At 37.3% G+C, this 19,480-nt stretch overlaps 2 protein-coding genes across 3 annotated transcripts in view; one reads left to right on the top strand and one right to left on the bottom strand.

The window, feature by feature from the left end:
* The window catches only part of LOC102862813 (E3 ubiquitin-protein ligase RING2-like), a 55,315-nt gene extending 46,762 nt beyond the window's left edge, over positions 1–8,553 (top strand). Inside the window, exons 5-7 of one of the 2 annotated variants that reach the window (XM_006901315.1) lie at positions 1,444–1,716; positions 6,937–7,108; positions 7,378–8,553. In XM_006901315.1, coding sequence (XP_006901377.1) covers positions 1,444–1,716; positions 6,937–7,108; positions 7,378–7,479 — 547 coding nt within the window. In that variant the 3' untranslated portion in view covers positions 7,480–8,553. The remainder of the gene's footprint in view (positions 1–1,443; positions 1,717–6,936; positions 7,109–7,377) is intronic. The other variant, XM_006901316.1, reaches the window with a different exon arrangement.
* Positions 8,554–16,606: 8,053 nt separating this feature from the next.
* The window catches only part of LOC102862405 (TRMT1-like protein-like), a 68,922-nt gene continuing 66,048 nt past the window's right edge, over positions 16,607–19,480 (bottom strand). Inside the window, 3 exon segments of the mRNA XM_006901314.1 lie at positions 16,607–16,781; positions 16,784–16,974; positions 17,074–17,200. Coding sequence (XP_006901376.1) covers positions 16,726–16,781; positions 16,784–16,974; positions 17,074–17,200 — 374 coding nt within the window. The 3' untranslated portion in view covers positions 16,607–16,725.

Below are 19,480 nucleotides of genomic sequence, written 5' to 3'. Positions count from 1 at the left end.
GTTGGCGCAGGATAGAGCAGGGTTTAGAGCTGTTGTGCATAGGGTCGCTATGAGTCGGAAACGACTCGATGGCACATAACAACAACAACTTCATATGAAATTAAAATATATTTCAGCCTGTGAATATTTTTTAGCTTTATTCATAATATATCCAAATTGTAACCACTTCTTACGTCCTCAATTTCTACAACATGGTCCAAACCACCACCATCTTTCATTTGAAAGTATCACCTTTAAACTGGTCTTCTGTTTCCCAGGCTTTTACCTACAGCAGTGAGAATGATTATTTTAAATTGAAAATCAGATCCCTCTCCATTGCTCAGAAGCCTCTAATAGTATCTGTTCACATTGAAATTAAAAGCCAAAAAGTCCTAAGGGCTAATAGTTCATATATCTTATCATTCCTCATAGGAAGTTCAGTCTTGTTGCTGTCATTCTTGAAATGCAACTCAAGCAAAGACTATTTTTTACAGATATGGTTTAATAAATGAGACATTAAGTTATGAGCTTCTTTATCTGAGCATCGTTTTATAAATGCTGCCTGAAGTTCTATTTACATGTTTCTGTCACCTCACACCCTTTTTTAGAGACAGGTGTGACACAATTATTAACGAAAAATTCTTAGTAATCTCTTTAGCTCACTTTCGTTTACACTCAAACCATTATTTGCTTTAGTTGTAGATTTTGGGATATATTTATGTATAGTTTTAACATCTCTGTTGAGTTAATTTGTGGTTCCACCTTTTAGGTCTTTTCATACCTTTGTGAATCATAGCTTCTTGAATTAATATCTTTTAAACTCACCATATTATTCTTGCATATCCTCTTAGTTTTGAAATGATCTATCTAGAGATTTCATAGGCAGGATTTTATACTTTCAAAACAAAAACCAGACCAAAAGGCAAGGGCCCTTGAACATTTTGTTACGTTGTGCGATCTTCCTTCTCTGACATCAAACATAATAGTGACATGATACTTAAACGTGCATGCCTTTCTTTCATACTTCTTTTTCATTGTTTGTCTCCCTTTTTCTTGGATTTGTTGGTAGGAAGTCAGGCAGTATGATGACAGGAATTTTGCCAAATGTATCACATCCTAGTTTTAGGTCTTACTATTGGAATAATTGTGGACCAATTAAATTTTCATACCAGAGTCATGCCTGTTTTAAGATTTATTTCGTAACAAAATTATGAAGTGAGAAAGAAAACTGGTATATTCTTTCTTTTGTTTAATGAAGAAAATTATTAAGAAAATGTTATTTGTTTAAATAATTAAAATGTTGTGTACCTGTGGGTATGTTTGTTTCTATACTTTTGGATGTCTAGTACAAATTGAGTTTTCAAGATATTGAATTCTAAAGTATTAAACATGCTTCAAAAACTCATGCTCTGAAAATACCTACATGTAAATGCCATACTATTTCTCCCCCCTTTCTGTAACTAGACTTCAGCGAGGCAAGAAACAACAGATTGAAAATGGTAGTGGAGCTGAAGATAATGGTGATAGTTCACACTGTAGTAATGCATCCACACATAGCAATCAAGAAGCAGGACCTAGTAACAAACGGACCAAAACATCAGATGATTCTGGACTTGAACTTGACAACAATAATACAACAGTGGCAATTGATCCAGTCATAGATGGTGCTAGTGAAATTGAGTTAGTATTCAGGCCACACCCCACACTTATGGAGAAAGATGACAGTGCACAGACAAGGTAAGTTTGATTAGTTTCTGAAAATTTCTGCCATACTAGTCTTGATATTCTGGATTGCATTTCCATTCTTTTCTGTTGTTTCTAGTACTGTATCTGGTCTTGATATGGTTTTTTCCATTTCTTACTGCTCTTTAGTTACAGTTTCAATTCTTTTCTTCCAACATTTGTAATTTCTTCAGTACCTGTTCTTGGAACTCTTTAGTATATTTCTTCTGTCTTCCTGTCATGGGGTGTTCACTGGGTCCTTGACCTGGTCTGCTCTTTTAGGAGACAGCTTGTTTTGTTTTTTCCATACCTACTGTTTTTCATTGCCTGCTGCTTCCTTCACATGTGAAGTAGATGTGGGGCTGTTTCCCCTTTGAGCAGACAAAGCACCTTTGGAGCTGGGAAAGGAATGCTTCCCAGGACTCATTCTATCCCGAGTCTCAGTGGTCTGTGCTCTTGGCGTACTGAGGTTGGGTGAGTAGGGAAAGTCCCAGGAATGCTATCCAGGAACTTTTCCTCACTAAGTTCAAGTTTGATTAGTTTCTGGTAATCTGAATTCAGAATGTTCAATTTGGAATTAAAAGAACTTTTTGTATGCTTTGTTTTTTAAAAGGTTTGCCATCCCATTAGGTATCCTATTTTCTTCCTGCTAATATGGTTCTCATCTATTGAACAGCTGAAAGAAATGACCCTCCTACGTAGACTAGGGAGAGAATCATTGAAATTTCTTAGGGCAATAATGTGTATGTGCCATTGAATCAAAACCAATTCATAGCAGATGCTACAGCCAGTTTCCATGGTTGTAAATTGCATGGGAGAATATTGCCTACCTTTCTCCTAGGGAGCTATTGGTGGATTTAAACTGCCAGCAAAGCCTCAAGACCTTTAGGCTAGTGTGATTCTTTATGGAATAGGGCACCACAGCTCTTGACTGGTGAATTGATTAGTTGATGGTTCCTCTGTTTTGTTGCTACCCTAAGCATGTGCTTATTGAGTAATTTGTCCTTGCACAGAATTGAGAGTTTCATCAGAGATTGGTGGGCATTGGGATGGGACAGGGGACATATTTGGATATGAATGCTACAAGGGCAGTAAATTGTATAAAAGGGATTGCCCATCATTCTCTGCAGAGCAGTTGAAAAATTCAAACTCACTGCCTTTGGGTTGGCAGTGCAACTCCTTCCCAGTAGGCCACCAGGCCAATTGGTGGACTGGGCCAACTGGCAGCACCATGATAGATGGAGAGGGGATTGAAGTTGCTAATAGTTTCAGCTTGCTTTGCTCCACAACAACACCCTTGACACTAGCAGTCAGTAAATCAAAACATGAATTGCATTAGGGAAATCTGTTCTCCAGAACCTCTGCAAAGTGGTAAAGAGCAATGATGTCAGTCTAGACACTAAGGTGAGCCTGATGCAGGCCATGGTCTTTGCAGTTACTTGCTATGCATCAGAGAGTTAGATAATGACTAAGAATTACAGAAGAATTATTGATGCCTTTTGAGTTGTGGTGCCAGAGAGTCTTGAACATTATCATGGACTTCCAAGAAATCAAATATATCTGTCTTGGAGAGAGTGAAACCAAGCTGCTGCTTGGAGGCAAGGCTTTTGAAGAGCCATTTCACATACTTTGGACACATGGCCAGGAGGGACCAGTTCTTGGAGAAGGACATCATGTTTGTAAAGGTGGAGGGACAGCACAGGAGAGGACTGAGACAATAACTGGTAATGGGGGTAGGTGTGTTGGATATAGTGAGACTGACTCAGGACAGGGCAGGGTTACTGCTATTGTACATAGGATCTCTATAGCACAACAACAAAAACAGGCCATCACAGCTCCCTAGGAAATTATTGTGATTGTTTTGTACCATCAGTTGGAACTGACCAATAGCTGATTCTCTAGCTGGTTTTCAGAGGCAGTAAATCGCATGGTTTATGTCACAAAATCATTAATTTGAACTGCATACCTTTGGGTTAGCAGTGTAGTTCCTTACCTCTAAGCTACTAGAGCTCCCTAGAATTCATGAGATGGCTGTTTTATTACTACTGCTGAATGCAGATAAGCTCCAAATGTTTGTTGAGTTACTGAATCATGTATGTAAAACTCCCACAAAATCCCAGTATTAACATACTTATATTTATATAAAAAAATCAAATTTGGCTAAGTTTTACACCATAGGAAATTTGTAGGTTTTTTGGGAGTGGGTCTCAGGTGTTACTATATATTTTTTTATTCGCGTATGCACATTTTCTTCCTTCCCCCCACCTTATTCCACTTGGAACGAACCTCTTGTTTCAGCTTGTTGTCATACTTACAGTGCCTAATCTTATATTCCTTTTGGATCATTCTCCTCATCTGTTCCAATGCAGTGTTCATCTTCAGTCCACTTGTTTTCCCATTCTCTCCCCAATCCCACCATGTCTGCCCTATTTTGTATCAGTGGTGTTATGCAGTATTTGTCCTTTTGTGACTGAGATATTTAACTCAGCATAATGTCCTCCAGGCTCTCCCATGGTGTGTAATGTTTAATCAGGTGATTGTTTTTTTTCCTCAATGCTATGTAATATTCCACTGCATGAATATACCACAGTTTTTCTATCCAATAGAAAGAAATAGTGTATTTATTTAAACAAACCAGTATTTGTTTACTGATGGACATTTCAGTTGCCTCTATCTCTTTGCTCTTGTGAATAATGCAGCAATAAACATGCATGTGCATATATCTGTTTGAGTCATGGCTCTAGTTTCTTTAAAGTATACCATTAGTGGAATTGCTGGGCCAAATGGTATTTCTAACTTTCTGAGAAAGCGCCAGACTGCCTTCCATAGTGGTTGTACCATCATAAGAAATTTGTTAATACTCTATTACTCTTGCTACTATAGATACAGCAAATTTCTAGAATTTGGGGTTGAAGGATATAAGGCTTTTTGTGCCTCAGTATTTTGTATACTTGTTTTTTGGGGTTTTTAAAAATCTTATTATTTTATGGATAGTGACATATAAAGAACTTTGATTTTTCTAGCAATCAGATTAATGCATGTTTTCTTTCATCTCTTTTACTTTTTAATAATAAATTTTTTATGAGTATTAGTAATTGAAGCATTTAAATTTTTCCTTTTAGAAAGATTTTATTTACATTAATATGTCTGTTTTGATTTATAATAGTCTAAGGAGTCCTGGTGATGCTATGTAGTATGTGTTAGACTGCCAACCAAAAAGTTGGCTATTTGATATTTTGTGTGTGTGTGTACCATCAAATCAGATCTGACTGGTACAGGAGGAGATTGCCTTTCCTTCTCCAGCAGAGCATCTGGTGGGTTCAAACCACATCCCTCTGGGTTTACAGTGCAGCTTCTTGCCAAGGTTGGCTATTTGAATTTACTGGCTGCTCCATAGAGGAAAGATGCACAGTCTCCTCCTGTAAAGGCACATAGCTCAGAAACACTATGGAGGGTTGCCATCAGTTAGAATAGATTTGATAGGTTTGGGTTTTTAAAAATACATTCCAGAGATTCCCAATACAAATACCAATCCCATTCTTCAAGGAGATGGAAAAGGTAATCTCTCGTTTCATTTGGAATGGAAAGAAGCCCCGAATAAGCAAAGCACTCCTTAAAAATAGAAAAAATGTAGGAGGCATCTCTCTCCCTGATTTCAAATCCTACTACACTGCCGTGGTGGTGAAGACAGCATGATACTGGTACAACGAGAGACACATAGATCAATGGAATAGAATTGAGAATCCAGAAATCAGCCCATTTATCTATGGTCAACTGATTTTTGACAAGGAGATGAAATCAGTTAAGTGGGGAAATGACAGCCTTTTTAAAAAATGGTGCTAGCAAAATTGGAAAGCTGTATGCAGAAGACTCAAACAAGATCCACACCTCACTCCATATACAAAAACCAACTCAAGGTGGATCATGGACCTAGGACTAAAACCAAGGACTATAAACTTCATTCAAGAAAAGCTTGGAAGAACTTTAGTGGTCCTAATCCACAACATAAAAAGTCTTCCAAGTATCCTGAAAAATCTACAACTGGGAGAAGATAAAATAAATGAATGGGACCTTCTAAGAATCAAATCCCTATGCACATCCCAAAACTTCTCCAGTAGAGTAAAAAGGGAAGCCACAGACTGGGAAAAAGTATTTGGTAATGACATGTCAGATAAGGGACTTATATCCGGAATTTATAAAATACTTGAACACCACAATAAGATAAAGGTAAATAAGCCAATTGAGAAATGTCCACAGGATATGAACAGACACTTCACTGAAGAAGACATTCAGATGGCCAACAAGCACATGAAGAAATGTTCAAAGTCTCTAGCTCTCTAAGAGAGATGCAAATCAAAACAACTATGAGATATCGTCTCACCCCAGTAAGACTAGCAAAATTTAACAGAACAGCAAGCAACAAATGCTGGCGAGGATGTGGAGAAACTTACATTCCCACTGTTGGTGGGAATGTAAGATGGTGCAACCATTGTGGAAGGCAGTGTGGCACTTTCTCAAAAAACTGACAATAGAGATACCATTTGACCCAGCAATCCCATTACTGGGAATATACCCCAGAGAGACCATGTCTGCCATCCAGGCGGATATATGCACACCCATGTTTATTGCAGCTTTGTTTACAATAGCAAAGAGTTGGAAGCAACCTAAGGGCCCATCGTGAATGGATAGAGAAGCTGTGTATATCCACACAATGGAATACTATGCTGCATTGAAAAACAAGGAACTCATGCAATATTACTCAAAATAGGATGACATTATGCTGAGTGAAATATCTCAGTCACAAAGGGACAAATACTGCATGGTGCCACTGTTGTATAATGGGTCTGACATCAGGGCTGGGGTATGACAGAAAAAACTGGATAAATTATGTGTATTGTATTGAAAAAGATGAGGGAAAGAACAGATTAGAGGTGATACAGGATTGAGTATTATGGTTAGCACAAGAATCCAGAATTAAGGTTGCACAGAGACGTGTACTCGGGGTGAGGGGTGGGGGGTAAGGGATGGGGGAAAATTGTATACTAATGAAGGAATTTTTTTTTTTTGGAGTGGGGAGCGAACTGGTGGGGAGGGGTGGGCACGGAGAAAAGTGTGGCAATGAATGAATGGAAATCCAAAACCTCTGTAAACGACTATTAAAATTAATAATAAAAAAATTTTAAAAATAAAAAATACATTCCAGAGATTAAGTTTTTTCATGATTTAATTTTGTAGATACATAAAGACTTCAGGTAACGCCACTGTTGACCACTTATCTAAGTATCTGGCTGTGAGACTAGCTTTAGAAGAACTTCGGAGCAAAGGAGAATCAAACCAGATGAACCTTGATACAGCCAGTGAGAAGCAGTATACCATTTATATAGCCACTGCCAATGGCCAGTTCACTGTAAGTATATAATATAATGGACTGTGTAAAGAGGGAACACATTGGCTATTTGGGACTATGCTAAATGGTGGAGTAGAGCCCAACAAGACTGTACAGTGCAGACCTTCAAGAAAGAGAAGTTGCCATAGAATACTTAATGATACCTTGTTATTATAGGGATGATGTTAATAACTGGCAGTTTATCTTAAACTAGGGAAAAAAGATTCTGTTGATTTTTCCATCTTACTATTATTCTACTTTGTACATAACTCTTTTCTTTTTTGTTTTAGGTATTAAATGGCTCTTTTTCTTTGGAATTGGTCAGTGAGAAATACTGGAAAGTGAACAAACCCATGGAACTTTATTATGCACCCACAAAAGAGCACAAATGAGCTTTTACTAAAAATGATTTATGAGAATGAACTTTTTTATAGCCTAGTTCTTTAATATTAAAGATGTACCGTCATTACTTTTATGGACAGAATCTTGGATTTGCTGTTCAATTTTTTTCTGAGCCAGACTAGTTTATACTATTAGAGTCTTTCCCCTTAATTTAAGATTTCCCTTTTGGAAGGGACTACAATTAATACTTTCTTTTCCTTTTGAAAAAACAAACAAACATTTTTTTCCCCTTCTTTCCTCTAAAACTATAGTTCCATTTTGAGGACTTTTTTGACCTAGGTGTTTTCCATAGTTATGTATTTTGAAGTGAAAATTCAGTTAGACATCCTTCTCTCTGTCCCAATGTTTTTTGTACCCAAAGAATGTCAAAATATGTATTCTGACTTTCCCCTCTTCCCAGAGTCTTGTATATTTATAGTTTTCTATATGAGCTATAATATCTTCTTGAAGACCAAGACTCAAATTTATCGTACTTAAAAGACAATTCTCATAGGATTATTATTTTCATGGTATTTTCTTCCATAAGATCTCGTTTTTGAAAGAAGTTCTATATTAATTTCGTGTCCATTGTCATGCAGTGCTCTTTTTTCCTTATAATAATCTTGGAAATTTTGATCCTGGGGAAGAGAATAAAAATCTCAAGTTCAGTGAGAACTTGATTCATATATAGATTCGCTATGAAAGAAAAATTAAATCGGTCATTTGTAGTCTTTGAATGTGTATTTAAAGTGGTCTTTTTTTGCTATAAGTTTCATTGTCACTTCAGTTTCTTAATTATACGTGTTTGATGTCTTTGTTTCTTGAAATACCAGAGATAAGGAGATATTTTGCACTTTAGCCTGATGAAAAGTACAAGATATGTTCAAATCTTCCTTAATTTTTTTCTTAATAGTAGCCATGTAAGTTCCAAGAGGAAAGTAGCACATAGAATGAACAGTGAAAAAAAGTTGGTTTTCTATTGAAAAATGTGTTTAACAATTTAGGTTGCTACATCAGTTTATAAATTTGGTGCTCTACTAATTATACTTTCAAGGAGGAGGTTAACTAGGACTTCAGCCCCTTTATTCTGCCGAGAATTTCTTTCCTCCCCAAATACAGTGAATCAGGATCTAAATTTAAAAAGATTTCCAGGTGATATATACAAAAGAATTACCTGAGGATCATTTAGATTTAAGTATTCTTGAGGTAGAAATGCAAATTCCAACAGGGAGTTGAACTAGAATGAAGGCCTGATGTTACCAGACCATGAGCCCCTACTTGGGTATGCAGTGAGAAAGAATTCTGTAGAATGCCAGCTGGGGGCATAGGGGCGGGCGGGAGGGAGATAATGCTAGCTAGGAAAGTCATTCTGCGATTAGTTTTGTTTTGGGGGGACACAGTGTTACGAAGCTAGATGGTTTATGCTGACAGGTCAGAAGTAAGATTTGCTTGTATGTTACTTTTTAATGCTATCCTGATTCTGTGTATGTTTCCAAGTTTATATTATCACAGTATTTACAGAGACAAGTTTGCATTGAGAAATTAGCCTCCCAAAAAGAGTTTTGATAGAAGGGAATAGTCCTTCAGTACTCTTTTACTATAGCCTGTCTAGTCGTTGTACATATTTATCTGTCAATTTTGACAAATTGGGGCCAGCTTGATGCTTTAAGTCTTAACCTTAGTATAAAAACTTTAAAGACTTAATCCCTTTTTTTTACCATTTTATTGAAGATGTTTAAAATCTGCTTTTTACAGAAGTGTTTTTTTTTTAAAAACTGTGCCATGAAATTTCAGAATCACCAAAAATTAAAGGAAATTTTATACTCAGTTCCTTTTTTTTTGGTGTAAAGTTAAGTTGTATAGATTATTAATGCATGTCCACTGAATATAATCCTGGTTTTGTGATACAGCTGCTTAGATTTTATTGGGAGCGTATTAGACTAGTGGTTGCATTAAATAAATTCCCATTGTGATTATTAATTGAAGTTTTGTCTTAAACAAAAAAATTATTTGTGAATATAAGCTTTGTGCTTAGGGAATGTTTGTATGCTTATTTGTCCATATGGGAGGATGAAAACTCTGCACCATTGTGAATTCATTGGATAATGTAATCCTTTTCAGACTATAATTACAGGTATTTGATAGATCATTGAATGTACTGTGTTTGTGTGGTTTTGTTGGATGTTTTCTTCCCCTAGGAGTGGGGCTTGGGAGAAATGTTCACCATCATAGTTTTATCAGTTCATAAAGTACTCCCTATGTAATTTCTGTGGCTATTCGTATTATGGGCAGAAAGGCTCACCGAGCAGAGTGGAATACTCTGAAAGACAACTCTTGGATATGCTACCATTTTTAATTTTATCAAGAATTCTTTGAGGATTAGTTGTTGCTCCTTTGTGCTTGAGAACACAAAATAGTAAATTCTAGCTAGAAAAAGGCACTTTTTTTAGACGCCCATTGCATTTTTATTAGAGAAGGGACTACTTCTGCCACTGAGGACAGCATTATCACGAAGATAAATCCATTTAAGAATACCACAGCAAACAATACAGACTATATTCCTACTCAGTATGGGGGCAGGGAGAGATTCCAATACTATACTAGCAAACTGAAGATAGCATATGAAAAGGATTATATAACCTAGTGGGATTTACTTCAGGGATGCAAGAGTGGTTTAACAGAAGAAAACAAATGGTGGTCTTAATATTAATGGGAGGGGCAGGGGAAGGAAAGAAACATCTCAATTAAAGAAGCACCCTTAGTGATTGAAAATGCTCATCAAACTAGGAATTGAATGTCCACTTGAAAACAAAGACAACTCAGTAATAAAATGGGAGAGGACATTTGTTTTGTAAGCACTGACAAAAGGACAGATGACCACGATATATGCATGAAAAGATGTTTAGGTCTTACTGCTAGGTGTGGTTAGTCAATGACAACTTATAGCAAACATAGGAACAACAGGTCTGAACTGTTGCCCTTTCCTGCATCATCATCCTCATTTCTGTCATGCTCAAGGTCGCCGTAATCATTTTCTAGTTGAAGGTCTTCCTCTCTTTTGCTGACTTCTTTCTACCTTTTCCAGTATGCAGTCTTTCTCCAGGGACTGGACCCTCTTCATAACATGCCCAAAATATGCAAAATGAAGTATCACTACTCTTCCTGCCTAAGAATACGCTGATTTTCCCTTCCTCCAGGACAGATTTGTTTTTTTTCCTTAGGAGCAAGGATGGTGAAACATATCAGCAAGAGACATGAAGACCCTCTCAACAAGATAGACACAGTGACTACCAATGATGTTTAAGTATATCAGAGATGAGGATGGTGCAGGATAGGGCAGGATTTCTGATCCTGTTGAATCCCTATGAGTCTTATTAGTCAACTTAATGACATCTAACAAAAAGCTGGCATTTGGTGACATTCTTTAGCTGTGTACAAATCATCCAATATCTGTATCTCTCTACTCCTTTCCTATCTCTTTTAAGAACACTCATGATTTTGAGGCCCATCCTAAGGCAGTATACCACCATCTTAAATGCCTTCATTACATTTGTAAGAATCCTTTTTTTGAATAAGGTTATATTCTGAGATTCCTGGGTAGACATACATATCTTTTGGGGGGCTACTATTAAACCTACCATAGTCTGTATTCTGACCCCTAGAATTCACATCCCATGTGTAAAATATATTTGCCACATTCCGGTTTCTGAATCTTAAACCTATTTAAGCATTAAGTCCAATATATCATCTAAGTTATACTTGAGACTTTGGTTATGATCTAAAATGTCTATTTGTGTACTTGTGAACTAGAATCTGTGTGATTCCTACAGTGGAGGAATAGGCACAAGACATTTCTGTTCCCAGAACAATACTAGAAGAAAGAAATCTCTCTCATCCCAATTACCAACTCTACAGGACGAATTCCATTGGATGTCAAGGTGTCTGAGCAGTCCTCTTGATGTTCTGCCCTCTGGGACATCCTCTAGGTTCACTGAGACTGTGTAGAATTATGGCCTTTTAAAATCTGGCGGTTCATTTACTTCCTGTCAAGAAAATTCTCCCTTAGTTTATTCTTATTTTGGGAATTTAAATCTAGGCACCATAGATATCCTTTTATAATTCTGATTATTTTTTCCCATTTCTAGTTGTATACTGTCTAATTGAATCCAACTGGTACAGGATGAGCTAGCCCCTCCTTCTGAAGATCATCTGGTAGATTCTAACTGTGCATCTTTGGGATTATAGTGCAGCTTCTTTGCCACTAAGCCAACAGAGGTCCCTTTAATATTTTAGTAGAATGTAACTGGAGATAAATTCCCACCACATTACATTCCCATTACTACATTTCTTTGAAAACAATCTCTCAATCCAAAATACTTTTCCTTAATTGTGCACAGCATTTAATGACAGCCTCTGATTGGCTGTTGTGCATGCTGCCTAGTTGATTCTGACTCCTAGGGAATCCAAGCTATAGAGTAGAACAGTCCCATAGATTTTCTTGGCTTTCTTTTTTTAAAAAAAAACCCCTAATTTTTATTTTATACAGTTTGCTTACAAAGGTGTGGTATACATTGTTTTTCACATCAAAGGATTACTACTAAATCTTTGAGGAACAGTGGGTAAGTGTGAACTCTTTTTTTTTTTTTTAAAAGTGTGAACTCTTGACTGGTCCTCATTTACTTGACTGGAAGAAAATGTCTCAGCAGTAGCTCATCATTGAAGGTGAGAAACTAGAAATGCCATTATATAATGTAGAGAAAGGAAAAAAAAAACCCGTAACTTCGGAGAACTGCCGGAGAGGTTTTACTATGTATGATGAGAGGCTTGTTGACTCCGAGGAAATTGAGAAACACTGATGAGCAGTGTACACCCTTAAGGACCCTCCATTGAGTTTTCCACTTGCCTGTCACTGATGGCTTCGAAGTGTTGACCTTGGTTAGGAGCCCAAGGTATTTCTTACTTCATATGCCCCCAGGGGTATTAGCAGAGCACCTGACTCACTGCTGCCATGCAGGATTTAGAGGCAGTGTATCAGATCCTAAGGATGGCTCAGATCTTTTGTTCATAGTTACTGAGTTGTAATTGACTCAGTGACACCTAACAACAAATCACACAAGAAGTGACTTAACCATTTTTCTCCCTCAGAGAAGCTGGTGGATTTGAACCACTTGGCTTTGAGTTGGCAGTGCAGCTCCCTACTGAATGAGTGGGCCACCAGTAAACACTCTCATTTCTACTGAATCAGAATTGACTCATTGCTGACCCTCCAGCTGCTTTTAGAGGGCTATACAGCGTATGGAAGAATGTCCAGTTTTCTCACAAGGAACAGCTAGCTGGTGGATTTGAACCACTTATCTCTGGGTTGGTTACTGATCTCTTTACCCACTAGGCCAGTTTCCTACCAGAGCACTTCTTGTTAAATACTGTTAAGTCAGAACTGACACATGGCTTAACCTCCAGCAGGTTTTCAAAGGCAGGGAATTGCACACAAGGAACATCTTTTTTTCAGAGCAGCTGGTGAATTTAAACTACATGCCTTTGGGTTGGCAGCACAGCTCCTTACCTGCAGACCAGTTGTTACGTGCTGTTGAGTCGACTGTGACGAATAGCAACTTGGGTACAGCAGCTCTGAACCCTTCTCTGTCCTAAGCCAGTCTCAGTGACTTGGACACAACTATCCCCATTGTCCCAGTACTGTTTCAATCCATCTCATCTGGAATCTTCCTCTCCTGCACTGTCCCTCCAACTTTCTGAGCATGACGTCCTTCCCCAAGGACTAGTCCCTCTTGGCCATGTGCACAAAGTATGTGAGATGGTGATTCCAAATCCTAGCCTCCGAAGAGAAACTTGGTTTCACCCTCTCCAAGACAGACCTATTTGTTTTCTTGGTGGTCCATTCTATGTTCAAGACTTTTCTCCAGCACAATTAAAATGTATCAGTTCTTCTCTAATCCTTAGTTACCGTACAGCTCTCTGACACATAGCAAGTAACTGTGAAGACCATGGCCTGGATTAGGCACAACTTAGTCTCAAGTCTGACATCGTTGCTTCTCAGTACTCTGGAGAGGTTCTTAACAGATTTTCTCAGTGCAGTTCATCTTTTGATTTCCCTACTGTTGGTGCCAAGAGTGTACTACCACCCTTGAAACTTGTGTCTGTACAGGCCAGTTCTCAGTGAGATAGCCTTCATTTTCTTACTAGACAAGAAATGTGGACATGGTTACTGTAATGGGCCAGCAGGACTCACATAGTCAGTAGTCTAGGTGTGATTTACCAAGTGATCCATGGGGTTAAAAATGCATGAGGTTGCTCTGCTCTATATTGAAGTCATGATTGCTTACCCAGTTCTGGGACTTAACACTTGAGAAAGGACTTTTACACAAAATGACAAGTATGCACGAGTATGTATCTTTTTTAGCCTTCGCCAGAGGAGCCTATGACCAGAGCAAACACTCAGTGGTGAGTTGAAATCCTTGACCTTTTGGGATTACTGCATTGGTTTTAGATTGATTCTAACTCATGAAAGCCAGAACTTTATTCATGTCTTACGGAAGTCAAGAGTCATAATCCAACTTCCTCATAGCCACTACAAACCCATTTCTTGATTACTTCTCCCAATTCCCAAATGTCTATTATGGGTACAATATAAAGTAGTCATCAGAGTTAACACTGGCTTCCTGATGGTAGGGTAAGAACTGGTTTTAATGGAGGACACAACTGATGTAACTATTACACTAAGACGAACATGCACAGTGTCCCAAATTACTCTTCTGTGGCAACTGATGACCAATGTAGAATTAAGTAGCATTTTAAAGTATTTCTTTAGAATGATGCAATACAGTATTGCAGAATCCCAAAATAATTCATAGCAACCTTAGGGTTATCACCTTCCTCTTTTAAACACATACATTTTAAATAATAGCAACTGACATGCCTTTTAAATCTACCTCTTGGCATAAACTTCATCATTGATTAAAACAAAGTCATGCTGTGTACACCAGTCAACTGGCGTTAACAGTCTACAGAGACAATTCTCTGCATTCGATGAGTGGCAATTGAGGTTTTAAAACCTGAGGGACTACTATTGGTCTCTCCCTGTCTGGACTAAAGAGAGAAGAAAAAAACATAGATTTATGGAAACTGGTAAACCCAAAGGACTAATATGGACCTTAGCACCTCAACTTCTCAACCATCAGACCAGACCTGCATTGGTCTCAGCTCCCACTGCTCACCACTCTAAAAGAGATCACAGTAAAAACTGAGCCTGCTGAAATGGCATTGTGAAACAAAACATGAACATCCAAGATTGGCCAGAATTACTGGCTTGATAAAGACTGGTAGAACTCCAAGACTGACTATAAGTAATTCTTGTAGCCCAGAACAAAATTCACCTCCAGCTTGACCTTTCATCCAAGAAATAGGACTTTTCAAGTAAACACTAACATCAGGGAGGTGCTTAGACCTTAGGACAACCAGCTAGACAAGATTAAAAGCAAGCTCCAAAGGCTGACAATGGTAGGACTGGACTGATGAAAATGAGAATCCGAGTCAAAGTGAGCAGTGCTTTTATATTGTGGATATTAATGTTACAAAATAAAATGTATGAAAACCAACTTCCATGCTAATAAACATTTGTGAAATTTGAAATGGACATTCAATTAAAGAGTATGTCTAAATCATAGTAGAGAATGGAGTTTTTCTTATGGACATCAGAGACTAATTTTCACTTCACCCATTTATTAAAATACATGATGGCAGTAATTTGAGGAAGAAAAAAAATCTTTTGAAATAACATTTTCACTAATACTGTATACTCTTTCTCCGTCATTGTAATTAGATGCCTTTGATACACTCTGACTCAGTGACCCCATTTACCACAGATCTAAACTTTGCCTGACCCTCCACTCTCTCTCTCGTGCTCAAGCCATCCTCTCAATGACCACATCTGCCTTCCTCTCCTACTGTGACCCTCTACCTTTCCAAGAATGATGTTTTCCAGGTAATGATCCCTCCTATCAATATGCCCAAGGTATGTGAGACAAAGTATCCCCGTCCTTGTGTCTAAGGAACATATTTCTTCCAAGATAGATTCAATTTTTCTTTTGGCTGTCCATGCTATACTCAGTACTCCACAGCCACCACAGTTCAAAGGCATCAATTCTTCAGCCTTATTTATTGATAACACTGTTCACCTTTTACATGCATATGAAGGAAATGAAAAGTGTTTATGTCATAATAGTGAGGTTCTAACAAATGTCTAAACCCTTTACTTAAAAGCTCTACTTTCTTCCCAAAGCTTAATGGTTATAAAAAGTTGCTTCTAAGAAATACCTCAGTGTAAAGTAGTAATTAAACACTCCGGGGGGGGGGGGGAATTCATACCAAATCTGTTCATTCCAAACATATTCAAACGAGGCAAAAAAGACATTAATAGAAATAAATTTTTCTCCTAATTTTTTTTGTCCTGTTACCTAGATTGCTTTTAAAAAAATATACACAGACATGCATATGGACAGGTACTAAGTTGTACCTCCAATAGGTAGTACAACCAAGCGATGAATGTTGTACATGCATTAACTGAGGCACTGGAGATCACCCAATGTGTTTAACTTAGGAAATCTCTTCTGAATTTCAGTGTTAAGAAGAGTCAATTTATTTTGACAAAAATCTTAATCTAGACTTTAGTAAGAAAAATGTCTATCTCAGGTATTTCTCAAAAATTAGTAATTAGAAGGAAAAAAGGGCCAGTAGTAAAAGATCTCTTTGGAAAGACGTATGACACTGTAAGTTGGAACACTTGAACTGAGATATGTAAGTGACTTGGAAGAACACTGTTACTGATCCAATGTAATTTCAAGATTTAAAAGACTGGTTTTATTTTGTACATTACAAATAGAAAAACAATCTGTATAAGTAGAGATGTAACTTTGACTAGTACAAGATTATCTTCTGTAGCATGAAATTTCACACACACGGCATGTGAAAATTTTCAGTTATTAAAACGGCAGGATGATCTCAGTCAGAAACTAGGCTTCATATATGAAATGTTTTTGTTAAATTTTTTAAAGTTTTCTTTAAAATAAGAAAAACCATGGAAAACAGCTCCCAAACCAGCTAAGTTAGAAACAGCTAATTAACTGAATGAAAACACCACTGTTTTTATTTTTACACTCTTGAAAGGATAGAAAAAGAACTACTGTTGGTTGGCATACAGAACTAGCAGGCCATCTATGTAGACATCTGGGAATAAACTACATTTACCAACTTCTGCAGCTTGCTTGTTTCTGCTTTTTCACTGGCATTTCAACTTGTTAGCTACTGTATCTTCAGATGCTGACTGGACCTGGCCCTCAGGCTGTCCTCCAGTGTAGGTTGGGGTGCTGTACTTTAAAAGGATAGATTTAAACTGCATCAGAGGTGCATCTGTACGAACACCCATTGGGTCAAAATGAGTTCGGCTTACTCGAAAGCCTGCTTGAGAAAGATAGCACAAAAACTTTTTTAACCTGTGGTGAGGAAAGGAGAAAAAAACCAAGTAAGGTGGTTATAGGTACAACATCATTAAAATAGAAACTATACACTTTGCCATTTACTGGCTGGCTTACTTTGGCATATTCATTCCTTTAATGCTGTGTCTGTGGATGTTGTAATAAAAGGGGGGATGTTCATTACTGAGATCTGCCTTTTGCCTCTTGGCTAAATTTGAGATCATTTCATTACTTTTTCTCTTTCCTGAAACACATACATAAATATTAAAAAAATTAGCATTCTCACAAAATAATAAACCAAATGCTATTTTTTTTTAACTTACATAATTTTTTTTTTTACTTAACCATTTAATTTGAATGTTTATTTAAATGTTGAACATTTAGATTGTTGTCTCTCTGATACTGATAGTCTAAACCTGCCCCAACTTGTGGTTCACACTTGACAGTATCCTATAGTTGTTAAGGCTTGGATGCCTGTGTTCAAATCCCAGGCATCTCACTTTATAACCATGGGCAAGTTCATTAACTTCCTTATGCTGAGTTTCCATACCTGTAAAATGGGAACAGTAACTGAAGATTAAATGAGCTAATACAAGTGAATAGGGAGTTCTGGCGGCTTAGTGGTAAGGTTTTGCGCTGCCGACCCAAAGGTTCACTGTTTGAATCTGCAGCTGCTCCAGGGGAGAAAGATGGGCAATCTCCTCTCTATAAATGTGATTTATAGCCTCTGAAAACCCACTGGAGGGGTAACTACGCGTCATTGTCATTTGAAGCTACATAACAACACATAATTTTTATATATTCAATCTAGTGAAAATCTTTTGACACATAAAATTTCAACCTGTCTAAACTTAATGGTTGTTAAATTATTCTAGGCTTCACTTAACATGTTACTCACAATTTTCCACTCATAATTTAATTCTCCTGAGGCTAGGCTTAACTTTATACCTTCTTTAAGCTCAACCTTCTGCTTTTTAAAATTTTTATTACTAGACACTGAATTCTGGGACAATGACCTCAAGTATTTCATTACTTTTGATACTATAATACCCAAGAACTTGATTAAATTTTGTCAACTTTTTTCTTTTTTCATGTATGTAAGTCTTCTAAGTGTGCAAGTCCTTTTCTCCCCAAATTATAAAGTTCCTGGACACAACGTCCTTCATTTTTATACCTGGACACTCTAAATGCCCACTACTGTATACACGCTAGGTTCTCAACAAACAATAAAAATGTCTCAAGAGCTTGGCTACTGAGACAGATTAAAGAGAAAAATACTTGCTGTCATTTCCTAATTCTAGCCAGAGTACAGTCTTTCAAGTGAAGGGACGGTAGTTAGGAAGTGTCTGCAAACTCTCCTTCAAAATACCATGTAAGAAAGACAATTAGGTTATCCCATTTTAGTTTAATGAGATTTTGCCCAAATGTTCGACTCTTGAATGTTCATATATAGATGCTATGGTCAAATCAATTTCTCAGGAAAAAAAGTAACATCTCCTTATACATTTAGATATGAAATCCAATGCATGAAAATGATAAATGGCAAAGATAAATTATTGCTGTGTGCTTTTTTTAACACAAAATTTACAACTTTGGGTCCTTCCATTCAATTAAACAGTATTTACATCCTTACATGTAATAAGGTAAAAAAGGAGAGGATGTTGTTAAATGCCACTGAGTCAGCTTGGACTAAGCAACCTTATGTACAACAGAATGAACACCTGCCTGATGCTGTATGCCATCCTCAATCTCTGCTGTGCTTAAACTCATTGTGCTGTCCCATTGAGGGCCTTCCTTTCTTTTGCTGACTCCTGTCTTAACATGCAAGATACCCTTCTTTCCAGGTATTGGCCTCTTCTGATTATATGATCAAAGTATGTGAGGTGAAATCTCAAAATCCTTGCCTAGATTCGGCAGGCTAGTTGCACTTGAGTGAAAAGTTATATACCTTAGGAAAATCTGAAGCTGGATTCCCACAGACTACCTTTAACAGTTACTATTATCAGCAATTCATGGATGTTCTCCCCCTCTTAAGCCTGTTTTTTCTATTTTATCATGGCAAGTTTTATGCAATACTAGACAAAAAAAATTAGCATGCTCTGGTGGGCTTGGGGCAAAAAGCTGCACTGCAATCCTAAAAGCATATAGTTTGAGGCTACCAGCTGCTCCTTGGGAGAAAGATGGGCAATCTCCTGTGCATTTAATTACCTCTGAAAAGCCGCTAGAGGGTCAGCTATGGGTTGGTTCCAACTCTATATACACAACAACAGATCAAAATTAGAATCAGAGAACAGCAAGAAAACCCATCAGTTTCTAAAAAAACTGAAATTATAAAAATTAGCAGAGATAAATAAAATAGACAATCAAAAAACAATTGAAACTATCAACAAAACTAGCAGTTAGTTCTTTGAAAAGGTCAATAAAATCGACAAACCACTAGCAAAACTCACAAAAGGAGAAGGAAGACACAAATAATCCGAATAAGAGATGAATCAGGCAACATCACAACAGACCCAACTAAAAT

This window comes from Elephantulus edwardii, unplaced genomic scaffold (genome assembly GCF_000299155.1).
Source record: "Elephantulus edwardii isolate Elephantulus edwardi_28Jun2011 unplaced genomic scaffold, EleEdw1.0 scaffold00318, whole genome shotgun sequence".
NCBI lineage: Eukaryota > Metazoa > Chordata > Mammalia > Macroscelidea > Macroscelididae > Elephantulus > Elephantulus edwardii.
The sequence above is the reverse complement of the archived record's forward strand: the minus strand, read 5'-3'. Positions and strand labels throughout refer to the sequence as shown.